This window comes from Rhincodon typus, chromosome 11, assembly GCF_021869965.1.
Source record: "Rhincodon typus isolate 14 chromosome 11, sRhiTyp1.1, whole genome shotgun sequence".
Classification (NCBI taxonomy): domain Eukaryota; kingdom Metazoa; phylum Chordata; class Chondrichthyes; order Orectolobiformes; family Rhincodontidae; genus Rhincodon; species Rhincodon typus.
In genome coordinates this window covers 68142545-68161163 of record NC_063342.1, presented here as the reverse complement: position 1 = coordinate 68161163, position 18619 = coordinate 68142545, and the positions used below count along the sequence as shown (strand labels likewise).

At 42.5% G+C, this 18619-nt stretch overlaps 1 protein-coding gene across 6 annotated transcripts in view; it reads right to left on the bottom strand.

Annotated features, from left to right (window-relative positions):
• LOC109919656 (PHD finger protein 6-like) overlaps positions 1 to 18619 on the bottom strand; it is a 57153-nt gene that overhangs the window by 23553 nt on the left and 14981 nt on the right. For 4 of the 6 annotated variants that reach the window (XM_048602811.1, XM_048602813.1, XM_048602812.1 and 1 more), the window contains exons 4-6: positions 14876 to 14937; positions 7167 to 7267; positions 6123 to 6160 (exon numbers count right to left, since the gene is read on the bottom strand). In XM_048602811.1, the coding sequence (XP_048458768.1) occupies positions 6123 to 6160; positions 7167 to 7267; positions 14876 to 14937 (201 nt within the window). Of the gene's footprint in view, positions 1 to 6122; positions 6192 to 7166; positions 7268 to 14875; positions 14938 to 18619 lie in introns of all 6 variants that reach the window. The other 2 variants (XM_048602814.1, XM_048602816.1) reach the window with 2 other exon arrangements.

Sequence of the window (18619 nt, the reverse complement as noted above, 5' to 3'; positions counted from 1 at the left end):
GATGGACAGGTCAAAGGGGCGGGATGAGGTTAGTAGGTAGGAAATGGGGGTGCGGCTTGAGGTGGGAGGAGGGGATAGGTGGGAGGAAGAACAGGTTAGGGAGGCGGGGACGAGCTGGGCTGGTTTTGGGATGCGGTAGGGGGAGAGGAGATTTTGAAGCTTGTGAAATCCACATTGATACCATTGGGCTGCAGGGTTCCCAAGCGGAATATGAGTTGCTGTTCCTGCAACCTTCGGGTGGCATCGTTGTGGCACTGCAGGAGGCCCTCCCTCTTCCATACCTACACTGGCACTAAACCCCACCTCTTTCTCCGTTACATTGTTGACTGTATCGGCGCCGCCTCGTGCTCCCACGAGGAGCTCGAACAGTTCATCCACTTCACCAACACCTTCCATCCCAACCTTAAGTTCACCTGGACCATCTCTAACACCTCTCTCACCTTCCTGGACCTCTCTGTCTCCATCTCGGGCAACCACCTAGAAACCGATATCCATTTCAAGCCCACCGACTCCCACAGCTACCTAGAATACACCTCCTCCCACCCACCTTCCTGCAAAAATGCCATCCCTTATTCCCAATTCCTTCGCCTCTGCCGCACCTGCTCCCAGGATGAGGCATTCCACTCCCGTACATCTCAGATGTCCTCGTTTTTCAAGGACCGCAACATCACCCCCTCAGTGGTCGATAACGCCCTCGACCATATCTCCCGCAACTCATCCCTCACGCCCCGTCCCCACAATAACAACCAAAACAGAATCCCCCTCGTCCTCACGTACCACCCCACCAACCTCCGGATCCAACGCATCATCCTCCGACACTTCCGCCATCTGCAATCTGACCCCACCGCCAAAGACATTTTTCCCTCCCCACCCCTATCTGCTTTCTGGAGGGACCACTCTCTCCGTGACTCCCTTGTCTGCTCCACACTCCCCTCCAGCCCCACCACACCCGGCACTTTTCCCTGCAACCGCAGGAAGTGCTACACCTGCCCCCACAACTCCTCCCTCACCCCCCTCCCAGGCCCCAAGAAGACTTTCCACATCAAGCAGATGTTCACCTGCACATCTGCTAATGTGGTATACTGCATCCGCTGTACCCGTTGTGGCCTCCTCTACATCGGGGAAACCAAGCGGAGGCTCGGCAGACTGCTTTGCAGAACACCTACACTCGGTTCGCAATAAGCAACTGCACCTCCCAGTCGCGAACCATTTCAACTCCCCCTCCCATTCCTCAGACGACATATCCATCCTAGGCCTCCTGCAGTGCCAGAACGATGCCACCCGAAGGTTGCAGGAACAGCAACTCATATTCCACTTGGGAACCCTGCAGCCCAATGGTATCAATGTGGATTTCACAAGCTTCAAAATCTCCCCTCCCCCTACCGCATCCCAAAACCAGACCAGCTCGTCCCCGCCTCCCTAACCTGTTCTTCCTCCCACCTATCCCCTCCTCCCACCTCAAGCCGCACCCCCATTTCCTACCTACTAACCTCATCCCGTCCCCTTGACCTGTCCGTCCTCCCTGGACTGACCTATCTCCTCCCTACCTCCCCACCTACACTCACCTTTACTGGCTCCATCCCCGCCTCTATGACCTGTCTGTTTCCTCTCCACCTATCTTCTCCTCTATCCATCTTCTATCTGCCTCCCCCTCTCTCCCTATTTATTTCAGAACCCCCTTCCCCTCCCCCATTTCTGATGAAGGGTCTAGGCCCGAAACGTCAGCCTTCCTGCTCCTATGATGCTGCTTGGCCTGCTGTGTTCATCCAGCTCTACACCTTGTTGTCTCAGATTCTCCAGCATCTGCAGTTCCTACTATCTTTGTACCACTCTCCTGGATTGTCTAAGTACTTCAGCATCCTCCTCACTTCTTCAACAGTACCTGCCCCTCCACCTATAGCATCTACTAATTTAACAGAGAAGATAAATCAGGACTCAATTCTCCATTGTGACAGTAGCAATGCACACAAACGTTTTTGCCTGGTCTCAAACCAGGGCCTGTTCAGTTGTAAAGCTAATGTGAGAACCATTACACTACAGAAATAGGACACCATGTGTTAGTGGTGGCAGATATGGAAAAGAATGGCTAAGGACAGCAAGCTTCCTTTCCCAAAAATACATTAGCGAATCAGTTGGGATTTTACAACAATCCAACAGCTTTAAAAGGGGTATCCACTCGAAAGGAATTGTACATAAGCCATATAGGGTTACACCGAGTACAATGCAAAGAACATGTTAGCAAGTGGAGGCTAAGGAGGACAATACTGCAAGCTGGGGCTAAGGAGCTTCCCTTTTAGCTTGTCAACAGCAAATTAACGCAGATCTTAAAGATGTGCTTTTAGAAGTATTTTTCTTTGAATAACTTCAAATATGTAAGCAGCCACTAACGACAGTGCTTGGCTGTGCTGCAGAAAGTGAATCAAACCATAGGAGTCCAGTACCATTTTCTGATGAAGGGTCTAGGCCCGAAACGTCAGCCTTTCTGCTCCTGTGATGCTGCTTGGCCTGCTGTGTTCATCCAGCTCTGCACCTTGTTGTCTCGGATTCTCCAGCATCTGCAGTTCCTACTATCTCCGAGTCCAGTACCTCTTCTCCAGATTACTTCACAGCACTAAAGTTAGGACCATAATAAATAGGAACAGGAGTAGGCCATTCAGCCCCTCAAGCCTGCTCCACCATTCAATAGGATCATGGCTGATCCAACATTCTTCACATCCACTTTCCTGTGTTTTTCACGTAACCTTTGATTCCACTACTGATCAAGAATTTTTCTATCTCAGCCTTAAATATGGACACGAACACTGTGTCAATAGCACTCTGTGGCGAGGAGTTCTAAGGACTCATGATGTTGCAAGAGAAGAAATTCATCCTCATCTCAGTCTTAAATTTTTACCCCTTTATTCTGAGACTTTGTCCTCTGGTCCCAGAATTTCCCATAAGGGGAAACATCTTCTCTGCATTTGCTCTGTCAAGTTCCTTAAGAATCCCATACGTTTCAATGAGATCACCGTTCATTCTTCTAAACTCCAATGTGTAGAGTCCCAACCCCTGTTTTGCCTTTGCTGAGAAGGACAATTCATCCATTCTCAGGATCATTATAGTGAGCCTTCTCTGAACTGCCTCCAATGAAATGATACCTTTCCTTCAATAAGGGAACCAAAATTGCTTACAATACTCCAGATGTGGTCTCACCAGCATCGTGTACAGATGCAGTAAGATGACAGCAGAGCGTGTGGAAGTTTTACAAATATATGAATGCAAAGATCAACATAAGAACATCAAAGGGCAGTCTACATGGCCATTACCTAGATTCATTTGGTCAAGACCCGAGATGTTAAGTTGAAGACAGTTACAGTTTCTATTACTAAATGACTGGGGCAAGGTATAAGCAGGTTTCTCACAGAGCTGCACCTATGTCACTCCTAACATTGGGTGTGGAGACCAAGAGCCATGGACCCCTGGTCAGAATTAATTCAAATGATGTTTCAATTTCTCATATTCATGCCTTCTCATCTCTTACTCTGAAGCCTCCACAAATGGCAAAACAGAAGTCAGACCACAATGCACAGACAGTGAGGCATACAGCCTGCTGGTTCATGAAGTGGTCCCTATGAGGTGGGAATAATTTTTCTCGCAACCAGCCACATCAAGCCCTCTGGTTACTAAGATTGAAGCTACGAGGAAAATTAAATTAGAGTCAAGGCACTTCACATATTGGCACCAGTAGGAAGCACTTTGGCAAGAAGCACCAGGCACACACACCAATGATTTTCATTAAAAATCTGCACACTACAATCACTTTGTATGCAGAAGCTGTTTTTAGCATGTTGTCTTCCCTGACTTACCTATCTCTAATATTCATTACAAACAAACTCACTGATTCCTACAGCTATCTCATCTACATTTTGTTATATCTTGCTTTCTGCAAGAAATCAATTCCATTCTACTGTTTCTCCACCTTTTGTTGCATCTATTTCGATGATGTTTCCTTCCAAATGCATTTCTGGCATGTCTTCCTCTTTCTTCAACCAAGGACCTCCTCTACTGTGCATAACAGGGCCTCGTACCATGTGTCCGATCTATTTCCAGCCTTCTCCTCTCATCCCTTCCCCCTCCCTCCCACCAAAGGCATCCTTTGTCCTCAGTTTGTATCCTACCAGCCTCCATGTTCATCCTCTGCCATTTCCACCACCTCTAGTATGGTGCCACCATTAAACTTACCTTCCCATCCCCCGCTGGCATTCTGAAAGGACCATTCCCACTGTGACACCCTGGTCCACTCTCTAACACCCTCATCTCCTTCCCACAGCATCTGGCTAGATAATCACAGGAGGTGTAATACTTGTTCTTATACCTCTTCCTTCCTTAATGTCTAAGGCTTTGAACACTCCTTTCACGTGAAGCATAAATTCACTTTTCCTTCTTTCAATTTGGTCTACTGCAATTGCTGCTCTCACTGTAGTGTCCTCTACTCTGAGGAAGCCCACCATAAACTGCTTAGTGGAACACCTCCACTCAGTCTGCAAGCATGACCCGGTTGCTTGCCATTTCAATACACCTTTCTCATTTAAATCAACCTGTTCAAACATGGTATGACATAATTCGACAGGAGGAACTTGAACTTGGGCCTTCTGGCCCAAAGATGGGGACAAGATCATTGTGCCACAAGATCCACAGTCATTAGCCTGGGGTCCTAGATTACTAGTCCAGTGACATTACCATTATGCCACTGCCTCCCTCCTGAAACAGCACATACTTTTCTCATCAGGCACTTCACAGTCTTCTGGACTCAACACTACATTTAACAACTTCATACCATGAACTTTGTCCTCCATTCTGATATGCTACTTTATTTCCTCAATGTCTGTATCTTGTTTACACATTTCTGCTTTCTGCAGAGCTGACCTTCATTCAGACATTAACACCTAACCTATATCTGTGATTTAAGTCTTCTCTACAACGACTACCACTCTCTTTGCCATTAGTTCCAAGGCAAATCTTCAATTTCCCTCTCCCTCTAACCTTCCCTGACCATGTCTCCTGTTCCACTTTCTCCTCCTCAACACTTTCCCCAGAAAAGCCATCTTATTTCAACACCCACCAGTTCTGAAGAAGAGTCATGTCAGGGACTCAAAATAGTAACTCTGTTTCTCACTTCACAGAGGCTGCCAGCCCTGCTAAGTTTCTTCAGAACTTGCTGATTTTATGTCACTCTCCAGCATCTGCAGTAGTTTGCTTTTCTATGAATGTCATTAGCTTGGTTTGGGTTGATGTTCACACATAGCATGAAGAACAACTATGCACTGTGCAAAAGTAACATCAATATATGCTGACATTGGAAGGTTCACTAGAGTGATCCCAGGTATTGGAGGGATTGTCTTACGAACAAAGGCTTAACAGGTTGAGACTCTACTCACTGGAGTTTAGAAGAATGAGAGGTGAATGATATTGAATGAAATAGGATTCCTAAGGAGCTTGACAGGGTAAAGGTTGAGAGGATGTTTCACACATGGGAAAGTCAAAGAGCAGAGGGCATAGTCTCAGAATAAATGGGTGCTAATTTAAGACTGAGATGAGGAAGAATTTCTTCTCTCAATGAGTTATGAGTCTTTGCCACTCCTAACCACAGAGAACTGTGCGGGCAGGGTCCTTGTGTGTATTTAAAGCCGAGATAGATGGATTCTTGATCACGAGCGGAATCATAGTTACAGGTAAAAGGCAGGAAAGTGGGCATGAGGAATGTTGGATCAATTATGATCCTATTGAATGGAGGAGTAGGCTCAAGGAACCAATTGGCCTCCTCCTGTTACTGTTTCTTATGGTCTTATACATGTGATAATAGGGGGAAGTATGGAAAATGTGCATAATACTGCTATGCAGTAGTCAGTTCTGGAAATCAAGAGAATTCACCTTTCATTTATGATGTAATAACAAAATAATACTTCCATCTAAATGTAACCTTCAATGCTTCCTGAATGAACTGCTTTTATCCTTCTGGAAATGTAATGGAACTATAGTAAAATGCAGCAATCATCTACACCAGTTTTGAACTAGGTACATTAAATCATTTTAAGTTTGATGGAGGAACATCGGACAGTTTATCATGACATAACATCACTTACCTCTTTCGCACAGTAGTTGTTCTCCAATTATCATTCGTCTTGTAGAATCGGAAATATAAAAAATTGAAACTGGATAAAGTCATCAAGATCAAGGGTATGAAAGATAAGTAAACTGTATTGCTTTATGCATCTTAAATGGAAAATGCTTTATTCACTATTGCAATTATCTCATTCAGAATTGTAATTAAAATGACAGGTATTTTTCTTGTTTAATCTTTTTAAATTTACATATTTATAAGAAGTGCAACGTCAGATTAGAGAAAGGTACCAAATGGAGACAATGGAGGATCAGAGCTTGCACCAGAGTATACATGACGTGAGCATTGCACAATACAACAGTGAGTCTCACAGTAACAGACCACTGTGAAGCTCACTGCAGGTGTCTGAAAGGTCCATGTGCTTAACAGTCAAAGGTAATTGTAATTGTCACCACCACTAGTGGTGTACAGAGTTGATTGTTACTCGAGACTGTCATGGACCAGACAAGACATACCAGACACAGCCTCTAAGTTAATTCTAAACCTCATCATTTTATTCCTCCACCGTGGCCAAGATGTTGAGTTTGGATCTTGGTGATTTCCTACAAATACTGCACTATCTACATTCTGTGCTATCTTCTCCAGTTCCCGCTGCAAAAAAGACAGTAGGCACTAACAATGATTCTATTATGAGGGAGTGAAAATTATCTGTGCTACTGACTACCTGTTGTTACTTCAAATACTTCATTCAAGTTTACAGAACAGACTGAAATCACACAGCCCACTGAATCTGCCCTAGCACTTTGCCTGAGTAACTTAAAATAATTTACATTAACCTCACTCTATCCCCATATTACTGTTTCTATGTCTTTAAATACTGATCCAATTTTATCTCAAAGTATACTGTGATTTATACTTCAACCACTACCACAAAACACTCTATTTGTTGACATCACTCTATTAATTGAATTTCCCCAAACTTACTGTAATCTACCAAAGTATTAATTACTGAACAACTCACAAAGGACAAATGAAGGAAAGATGTAAATGTTGTATATCTACTTACTGATGGTCCTGGTTGAGATTTCCTGTGATTAGAGGCTGCAGGAAGATTATTCTCCTCAACAGTAACAATGTCATCATCTGTATCACTGCCAGCATTATTACCTTGTAAGAGTTATAAAGTTAAGGAGAATTCAGTTTAGTTTTAATAATTCAAAGTTGCTATTCAGTAACTTCAATCATCAACAGAATTAAAATGAATGTCAAAAAAAATTGAAACAACCAACATCACAAGACAACTAATTCTGAATTGAAAGCAGACCATAGCTTTGAATTATGAATGGATATCAGATTTACTCCCAATGGTAGCACTTTTGCCTGAGTCAGAAAGTTATGGATCCCAGTTCCATTTGAAAGATTTGAATACAAAGCATAGGCTAGGTGCAGTACTGAGGGACTGCTGCAGCACTGGATGTGTTAATCCCTCAAATGAGACATTAAACAATGGTTCTATCTTTCCTCTTAGATGGATATACAATATCTCATGGCACTATTTGGTGGGCAAGAAAAGTCTTCCCAATGTCATTAACAATATTTATCACTTACCAGTGAAATAGATCATCTGTCGATAGTCACACTTCTGCTTGCATGACCTTGTACACTAATTGATTGCCACACCTCCCATATTACAGCAGTGACCACATTTGAGGCTGTATACAGTGCTACTAAAACGCAAATTATTTCTTTGCCTGATCAGTAACGAATAATAAAGTACATATTTACCATAGATTTTAACAAACTATATTTGCTTTTACAGGAGATGAATTGCAATACTACTGCTGGTATACTAAAATCTATTTAAAACATTTGTAAACAGTACGTAAAATGTTACTTTGTGGTTTATTATTTTTGGGCTGTAATTTTATCCCAGTATACACTGGTTTCATTTACTTTGGTATTTACAGTTTCTTGAAAACCCCACCGCCTCCCAGCCCCAAGATAACACATAAAGTATTTTAAAAAGAATAAAAATACACAGTTATATAGTAACTTTCTTAAAAGGCAAAAAATGAGGCTACTGTCCATCAACTCTTCACACAGTGATCAACACATGTAGAGTAGTGGAGGCCTAATTCATGGAATTAGTTAATAAACTATTAAATGCTGCCATGGGGTGATATATCACACTTTGAAAGAGGCAGGGTAAGCTGATAAAGCTGCTAAAAATTGATTAGTGATTTTCTGAGTAAAACAGATGGAATTAGAATGGCATCACAGTTGATGTAGACATGGAGGGCTGAAGAGGTTGTTCCTGTGCTGTATTGTTGTATATGTTCCATAAGGCAAAGAGTACAAAAGCAAGAATTAGATGTCAAACATTTATACAATTCTGGTTGACACCAGATGAAGCAGTGTGTAAAATATTGGATGCCCTGCTTGAGGAACTGTTAACACCTTCAAGAGAGTACAGGAGAGATTTCCTGGAATGGTACCAGGAATAAGGGGCTTTAGTTACATGGAGAGACTGGAGAAGCTGGAATTGATCTCCTCGGAGTAGAGAAGGTCAAGGGTATATTTAATAGAGCTGTTCAAAAAGATAAAGGGTTTTGAAACAGAAAGCAAGGAGAAACTGTTTCCATGAGTGAGGACTGGGATTCAAATTGCATAAACTGAAAAAAAGGTAAATTCTGGAGGAGGGGGAGAGGATCATGGTGAAAATTGGTGTTTCCTGTACTTGCCAGATCTGGGAACCTGAACAGATCTGGGACTGAGTTTCCTGTGTGACATTTTGCCAGTCATGTTGCAGAAGATTTAAAATAAATCAGTAGGGATATAAGAATAATAAGTTAATAGGTTAATAAGTTAATAGGTGAAGTCAGAATAAATAAACATTCTAAATCAGGGTTACAGGCATGTACGTGAATGCATGAAGTATAGTGAATAAGATTGGTGAGCTACAAGCTTGAAGTGCCACATGCAGTTGTTATGTTGATATAATAAAGATCTGTCACAAGGAAGAATAGGACTGAGTATTAAATATTCCTGGATATAGCATGTTCAGGAAAGGTAAGAAAGGAAATAGAGAAAGGGTGACAGTATTGGTTAAAGTCAGTACTGCAGTGCTGGAGAAAGACTATGTGTCAGAGGGTTCAAAGTCAGAATCATTTTGATGAGAACAAAGGAACAATGCAGTCACATTGCTGTCAAGATCACCAACTAGTGGTATGGATGTAGAGGAACAATTCTACGAGAAAAATGCAGAGTGATGCAAGCGTTATAAAGTAGTTATAATGGGGAACTATAACTACCTGCACTGAGATAATGGCAGTGCTAAGGGCACAGTTTTTAGGAAAATTTTCTGAAGTTACGTGTCCAGTCCATCAAGAAAAGAGGCACTGCAAGATGCAGTTCTTGCAAATAAATTTAGCTAAATAGATCAAGTGTAATTTAGGGCGCAGTGATCATTCTATCATAAGGTTTAGGATGACAGTGGAAAAGAAGACTGAACAACCTGAGTAAGAACAATTATCGAGGGGAAAACTGACTTCAATGGAATAAGAACAGAGCTGGATGAATAATGGAGTCAAAGTTTGGTGGGAAAAAAATTGTGGCTGAACAATGGGTAACCTTCCAAGAAGAGATGGGCTGGGCACATTAAGGGTATACTCCCTCAAATGGGAAAGGTAGGGTGAAGAAATTCAGAGCTCCCTGAATGATAGAGGGGATAGAAGTTAAGCTGAAGAAAGACTGTGCTTACACCACATGTCATGTAATGAATACAGTTGAAACCAAGTTGATACAGCAGATTCAGAAGGGAGGTAAAAAAGCAAATAAGAGAAGCAAAGAGGGATTATGAAAAGAGACTGAAAACAAACATAAAAGGGAAGACAAAAGTCTTTTACAAACACATAAATAGTAAAAAGAAGAGTACGACTGATTAAATAGGAATAAAGGGACTTAGACATGAAAGCTGAGGTATTAAATGAATATTTTGCATCTGTATTTACTCAGGAAGAAGATGTTACACAGGCTGAGGTGATAGATGAGGAAATTCACTTGAAGGGTTTAAAATTGATGGGGAGGTGGGACCTGATGTCAGTATCTAAAGTCATTAAAGCACCAAGATCAGAAAAGATGCATCCAAAGTTACTGAAGGAAGTAAGAGTAGAAATTACATGAACATTGACCATAATTTTTCAGTATTCCTTAGCTTTGAGTGTGGTGCTAAAGAACGGAAGAATTGCAAACATTCAACCTTATTCAAAACAGCGTGCAAGAATAAGCCCAGCAATCACAGACCACTCAGTTTAACTTTTGTGGTGGTTCTAGAACCAATAACTTGGGAAAGAAGTAATGGTCACATGGTTAAATGTGGGTCAACTGACGAGAATTAGGATGGACCAAGGAGAAGAACAAATCAAGTTTAAACAACTTGGAGATTTTTTGAAGGGGTAGCAAAGAGAGTTGATGAGGGGAATGTAGCTTATGAGGTGTTCACAAACTTCCAAAAGGCATTTGAGATAGTGCCACATTACAGACCTGTAATGGAAAGGAGAGAGCATGGAATAAAAGGGACACAACCAACGTGGGTATAAAATTGGCTGAGTAAGAGGACACAGAAAGTAGTGGTTAATGGATATTTTCAGGTTGGAGGAAAATGTGTAGCAAGGTTTCTCAATGCTTAATACTGGGACTGTTGCGTTTCCTGATTTATATTAATTATTTAGTTCTTAGCGTGCGGGGGCAATTTCCAAGCTTGCAGAGGACACAAATTTGGAAGTATTGTAAAGTGTGAGGAGGAGTGTACAGCTTCGCAAGGACATTGACAAGTCAATGGACAGCAGATTGCGTTCAGTGTAGAGAAGTGCAAGGTGATACACTTTGGTAGAAGAACATGGAGCAACTGAATTAATAGTAGCATAAATTAGACAATAACATAAAGGTAGCATTCTCAAGTGTGTGCAGGAGCAGGAATGTACATCAGTCAAATGGAGACAGCAATTAATATTAACAAAAGCGAGGAAGTTACGCTGAACCTGTCTAACAGGCTTTTTAGATGTGAAACTGGAAAAGCACAGCAGGTCAGACAGCATCCTAGGAGCGGGAAAATCAATGTTTCAGGCCAAAACCCTTTGTCAGGACTGGGAGAGGGGAGGGGAGCCCAGAAGTAAATAGAGGGAGGGGGTGGGGCTGGGAGGAAAGGTTGGTGTGATGGTGATAGGTGGATGCAGGTAGGGGGTTATTGAGATTGGTCAGGGTTGAAGGGATAGGTGAGTGGGAAGATGGATTCGGTGTCCATGTGCATAGATCACTGAAAGTTGCCACCCAGGTTGATAGCGTTGTTAAGAAGGCGTACGGTATGTTAGGTTTTATTGGTAGAGGGATTGAGTTTCGGAGCCATGAGGTCATGTTGCAGCTGTACGAAACTCTGGTGCGGCCGCACTTGGAGTATTGCGTACAGTTCTGGTCACCGCATTATAGGAAGGATGTGGAAGCACTGGAAAGGGTGCAGAGGAGATTTACCAGGATGTTGCCTGGTATGGAGGGAAGGTCTTATGAGGAAAGGTTGAGGGTCTTGAGGCTGTTTTTGTTAGAGAGAAGAAGGTTAAGAGGTGACTTGATAGAGACATACAAGATGATCAGAGGATTAGATAGGGTGGACAGTGGGAGCCTTTTTCCTCGGATGGTGATGGCTAGCACGAGGGGACCTAGCTTTAAATTGAGGGGTGATAGATATAGGACAGATGTCAGAGGTAGGTTCTTTACTCAGAGAGTAGTAAAGGCGTGGAATGCCCTGCCTGCAAAAGTAGTAGACTCGCCAACGTTAAGGGCATTTAAATGGTCATTGGATAAACATATGGATGATAATGGAATAGTTTAGGTTAGATGGGCTTCAGATTGGTTTCACAGGTCGGTGCAACATCGAGGGCCGAAGGGCCTGTACTGCGCTGTAATGTTCTATGTTCTATGTTCTATGGACAGGGACATAGTAAGGACTGCGAATGCTGGAAGTCAGAGTTGATAAAATGTGGAGCTGGAGAATCACAGATGGTCAGCATTGGAGGAGCAGGAAAGTCGATGTTTCCGGTCTGGACCCTTAGGTCAGGTCAGGGAGGTGAGGAGGAGGCGGAGGGCTGAACATGGGAGGATGCTGCTGGGGGTGGAGGGATTTTGAAGCTGGTAAAGTCAATGTTGAGGCCATTGGGCTGGAAGGTCCCAAGGTGAAACATCAGGTGCTGTTCCTGCAGTTTACATTTGGTCTCACACTGACAGTAGAGGAGGCCAAGGATGGATAAGTCACCAGGGGAGATGGAGGGGGCATTAAAATGGGTGCAACCAGAAAGTTGGGTTGGTTGGTGAATGCACAGCACAGGTGCTCCTCGAACCAGACCCCGAGTCTGCGTTTGGTCTCCCCGATATACAGGAGACCACGTCGGGAGCAATGGATACAATAGATCAAGTTGGATGAAGTGCAGGTGAATCTCTGCTGGATCTGGGAGGATTGTTTCGGGCCTTGAATGGAGGTGACAGGGGAGGTGTGGGGGCAGGTATTACACATCCTGCAGTTGCAGGGAAAGGTACCAGGTGTGGTGGAGGGGTAGGTGGGGAGTGTGGAGTTGACAAGGGAGTCACTGAGTGAATGGTCCCTGCGGAAAGCGGCCAGGGGTGGGAAGGAAATATCTTTTTGGTGATGGGGTCTGCTTGTAGTTGGCGGAAATGTCAGAGGATGATGTGTTGGATTCGGAGGTTGGTAGGGTGGTACGTGAGGACTAGGGGGACTCTATTCTTATTGTTGTTGGTGGGAGGGGCTTTGAGGGCAGAAGTGTGGGAAATGGAAGACATGTAGTTGAGGGCATCCTTAATTACAAAGGAGGGGAAATTCCAGCCCCTAAAGTCGGAGGATATCTGGGATGTCCTGGAGTAAAACACCTCATCCTGGGAGCAGATGTGGAGGAATTGAGGGTATGGGATAGCAGGAGGATGGGTGAAAGGAGGTGTAGTCGAGGTAGTTGTGGGAGTCAGTGGGTTTGAAATGGATGTCAGTGGTGAGTCGGTTTCCGGAGACGGAGACAGAGAGGTCCAGGAAGGGGAGGGATGTGTCAGAAATGGTCCAGGTGAATTTGAGGGTGGGATGGGAGGGGACCAGTTCACAGAGTATCTGCTCTCTGCATGCACCAACCAACCAGACCTTCCGGTTGCCATCCATTTTACTTCCCTCTCCCACTCCCATGGCGACACGTCCATCCTTGGCCTCCTCCACTGTCAGAGTGAGGCCAAACATAAACAACACCTGATATTTAGCCTTGGGAGCTTACAGCCCAATGGCCTCAATATTGACTTCACCAGCTTCAAAATCTCTCCATCCCCAGCCTTATCCCACGTCCAGCCCTCCCCCTCCTCACCTCCCTGCCTTAACCTTACCTCTCCATCTTCCTACTCACCTATCCGCTCCACCCTTGCCACTGACCAATCACAATAACCCCCTACCTGCATCTACTTATCACCATCTCACCTACCCTTCCCAGCCCTACCTGCCCCGCCTCTATTTATTTTTGGGCTCCCCTCCCCCTCCCCAGTCCTGACGAAGGGTTTCGGCCCGAAAAGTTGATTTTCCTGCTCCTCAGATACTGTCTGACCTGTTGTGCTTTTCCAGCTTCACATCTATTGACTCTGGCTTCCATCTGCAGTCCTTACTGTCTCTAAGAGGTTTTTTTAGACTGGGCTCGAGGGGGGAAGCAAAGAGCAAGACAGATAGAAAGGTAAGAGTCTGCACAGAGGAGATGTAAAGAATATATAAAGGATCAAGAATTAGAGGATGCAGATTTAAACTAATTTAGAAAAGAAGCAAATGCAATAAAAGTGAACATTTTTCACACAGCTCGTAGTTAGGGTCACAATTCATGACCTAGAAGTGTGGTGGAGGCAAATTCGATTGAGGCATTCAAAAGGGCAATGCATGATTATTTGAGTAGAACAAAAATTGGCAGGCTTACAGGAAAAGGGTGGGAGAACGGTGGTAAGTCAGATTGCTGATTCATTGCTGCAGGCACAACAGGCTGAATGACCTCATTCTGAATTATAACAATTTTGTGATTCAGAAAAAAAAAGTTACAGAAAAAGGGTAGAACGTGAAACTAATTCAAGAGCTCACTCAAACATCCAGCATAGACTAAAATGGGGCGAAGGGCCTTCCTCATCAATAATTATACTATGATCTAATAAAATATTGTGATATGTATGCTGATATAAAGTTTAATCCGCTCACTATCAGTATCCTAACTGCCAAATCCAATGTGAATACTACAATAATTATCTTGGAGAATTGGTCCCAATATAAATCATGCTCAGGGGTGTTCATCAGATGAGAGTGACGGTTAACTAACAATTTAACCAATGGTGGTATCTCTACCCGGATTGGTCTTGGCCTCAGCCAGTATTTGCAATTGAGAAGTTCCATTGAGGCATGAAAGCCAGAAATCTTGATGGGGAATCCAGACTGATCTTCTTCTCCTGAGTCAGAACCGCCTTTTGTTAATCAGAAGTATTAACGTGTATAGGGCAAAAATGTTAGGTCAAAGATCAGTTGTGATCTTACTCAGTTGTGCAACAGCTTCAAATGGCTTAATGGCCTAGTCTTGATTTCCTGGCAATAGAGTAACTGTAAAGAATTTATGGCATTCCTATCACCATTTGCTGATACTCCTTGCAGTCCAGGTTCTTGACAATGAGTAAAAATAAGTGGTGCTAATGATGTGCAACAAATCAACTTACTGTGGGAGTTTCCATAGAGTGATGGATTTTCCATAGCTTTTTTATGCGCTTTACAATAAATTCTAAAGCAAAAGCAGAGAACATAGAACACAAATCAGGGTTGAAAAAAAACTGCAAGAAGTAACAATCAAATAAATATTAATTCTCATAGCCATGATGAAGATCTATAATATATTCCTATTATTTGGAAACATGGATTATTAAATAGAGAAATTTTGATTTTGAGGTCAGTGAAGATGATTTGGTTTTGTTTTGAAAACCATCAGAAACATTTTTTTAAACAGTGGGTCAAATAGTATTTCAAAACAATCACTTGACTTAAGCTAAACAACTAGATAAGTTACCTGGTGTGATAATGGCTGAAATTTTGACTAAGTTGAGCTTTGGCAACCTTACAAGAGAGGAGAGAAGCCAGAAGCAGATTCTGTTCAAAAGAAAAGATCTGCATCAGCAGCAGCCTCAAAGGAGTCAAAGTCAGAGAAAAGTTAGTGAGTTAGCCCGTGTGCCTCAGGGAAAGATGGAGACAATCACATCTGGCGACTGTGATGAAAGTCAGTGAAAGGAAATGCTCGTGACTTCTTCGTTTGAGTAAGAAATTGAAGAGTGAAGATAGAAGTGATACCTCACTGGGACTGAGCATCTGTAAAGGATATTTTTGGGAAACAATAAACTTATGTCCTTTTGTTAATTAAAAGTACACTGGCAGACTCATGGGAATATATCAGTGACAGTCCACTATTGTTACCAAATGGTAAACCAGATTTCACTCTGGAAACTGACTTGTATCAGTATTATTATTATCGGAGATCATAACACAGCACAATGGTAACAATCATGCCTTTGACAAAAAATGCTTTAATGGTGTTGGGTTGGGTCTCCAGCATACTTGATTTACAGTCAGTGAACATTTCCCAATCTCTACCAGTTTTTCAGTGGAGGGGAAGTCCAGTGTAGAAGTAAGCAACAGGACATCATTTTAAGCCATCACTGCAGGCTTCCTAATGACTAGTTGGAAGAGGAGTTATCGTGGCAAAGGGTAGGCCATCTAACATGGTGAAGAAACAGATCAACCCAAGTTAAATTTCCAGGTCTTATTCCCTGTTATTGTTGATGTGGCAGTAAAATATGATCAACAGAATAGTGGTATGTTACTGGGTAATTGAAAGGCTTGTGTTGTGAAGTCTAGAATTTCTAAAGCATTGGGGGAGGCATTGTGAAATAGGAAGTTATACTTTATAATGGGAAAAATGGTTGATGAATTGTACGAGAGAGAATCAGTTTAAATCCCCCAGGTTTGAGCATTTATAGACACAGAACTGTTTATATTTTAAGCCATTGCCACAGAAAAGTTAGGTTGGGACAAGGAGATGGCACAGCAAATTATAACAATAACAAAATTTAGATTTGTAATTCTTTAAGACATTGAATCAATTTCTCTTTTTGGGAACATTACTGACTAATAAATATCCAAGTCAGTTCTAATCCTGGAAAAAGCTTGTGACTACAATTGGCACTGCAGGAACCTTCCATGTATTTGGGTTAATCCCTGTGTTTGAATAGAAAGGCTTGAGGAAAGTCAAGCATTGGGCCTGTGATTTCATTTCTATCAAACTGGCAAGCTGCAGGAAGTAAGAAACTGGTTGTTAGTGAATTATTTTACAGTCACAGAACACCAGTAGCAATACTCAGGTGCTTGCTGAAAGAGGGTGTCCAAGTTGGGAGGTTGTTGGCTTGTTGGTCCGCTGTGTTCTTTTAAAGTGGAGTCAATGAAACATTGGAACAATGGAACATGGGTAATTTTAAATTTCATAGCTGTAGTTAGGGTTGATATGGGACCAGTTCCCTCAGAGAAAAACATTTCGTCAGATAACGAAGTATTCATGCCTGCAGGCAGCAAGAGCTGAACAAAGTTGGGCTCAAACTGAAAAAGTGACAAAGAAAATTCATCCCACACAAACGCAAGGTAATGAACATTTCCAGCAAGAATCAACTGAACCACTTCCTAAGTCAGTACTGCAATTGCAACAAAAGTCAAGAAGCTCAACATCACCTAGGACAAAACAGACCTTGATGGGAAACTGATACCACCATCTTAAACAAGCACTCCCCCCACCAGAATACCAAATAGCAGCAATCCGTACCATCTAAAAATGCACAGCAGCAAGCTACCAAGGCTCCTTTGACGGTACCTTCCAAAGGCAGGAATTCCTTCACCTCGGGAGAGTGCTAATTTTTACGTGAACATTGATGACATCCAGCCCTACCTCAGCATTACCTCTCTTGAACCTCCAGAATTGCTAATTTATCACACTGTTTATCCTATATCACTGGGTGAGCAAACATTTCCTCCAATCAAACACTCGGAAGACCTGAAGTATTGTTTTTGCTCCCCATTCCAAACTACATTCCATAGCAATCAAATCCATTCCTCTCCCGACAACATCGTGAGTTTTAACCAGTTTGTCAACAACCTTGGTGCAGCAAGTTATGCTCCTACATCCCAATCGTTCACTGATGGACAGTGGATCCAGTCAAACTAGATGTTGATTTTAAAAGTCTTATCCTACTTTTCAAGTTGCTAATGGCCTTGTCCTTCCTTATTCCTTTAAATCTTCTTCAGCTCCCCCAATCCTCTAAGATACCCGTAACCTTAAATTTTGGCCTCGTGATTAAAATACTGTAATTCTGCCACCATTGGTAGCCATGCCTTCAGCTGCCTATGCCTCTAGCTTTCGGGGAGGTGATGGCCTAGAGGTATTATCACTGGACTGTTAATCCAGAGACCCAGATAATGTTCTGGAGGCCCAGGTTCCAATCCCACCATGGCAGATGGTGGAATTTGAATTCAGTAAAAATCTGGAATTAAGAATCTAATGATGACCATGAATTCATTACTGATTGTCAGGAAAAGCCTATCTGGCTCAATTAGGTCCTTTAGGGCAGGAAACAGCAATGTGGTTGACTCTGAATTGCCCTCTGGGCAATTAGGGATGGGCAATAAATACTGCCTAGCCAGCAATGCCCTCATCCCATCAAGGAATAAAGGAATATTCTCTAGTAGACACAAGAATACAAAATTCAGGACATGCCAGCTAATCTCTCATTTCTGAAAGGAAAGCCCTCTTATTGAGTTCAGAGTGAAACGTATTTGCTCTTTTGAAGGGGTGATTGACTAAACACCCCAAAATTGTACTTCTGTCACCAAGACTTGCAAGAGACAATTGTGCATGATCAGTGATGACCACACGTGCCAGGACATCACAACAACAGACATCAAAACAGTCTACACCTTTCTCTTTTGCTTTCAAGAATAACGCATTGGCTAATGCTTTCATTCAGTAAACTGATCTCTGCAGAGAAATGTGCTTTGCTTTTACCTTTTCCTGAAGTGAGAGAAAGAGTGTGTGTGTATGTATGTGTTTGTGTGTGTGCATGTGGATATTTAGAGGGTTAAACATTAATACTGCTACATTACTGACTGCTTATATTAACTAGTTATTGCTTCCTTAGTGACTAAGTTTTGTTTAGATAATAAACACATTTTGTGTTTGTTAAGAACCTTGGCTGATAAATCTTGTCATACTTAACTGCTTATCTTGGTAACTGGAGAAGTATTTTTATTTTATTTCAGTGAGTCTAGAACAATGATACACTCCTCCAGCCTCAGTTATAAAACTTTCCACTATTCTTTGGAATCTAATAAATCTGCTTTAAATCTAATTGACTTCTTGAGTAAACCAAGGA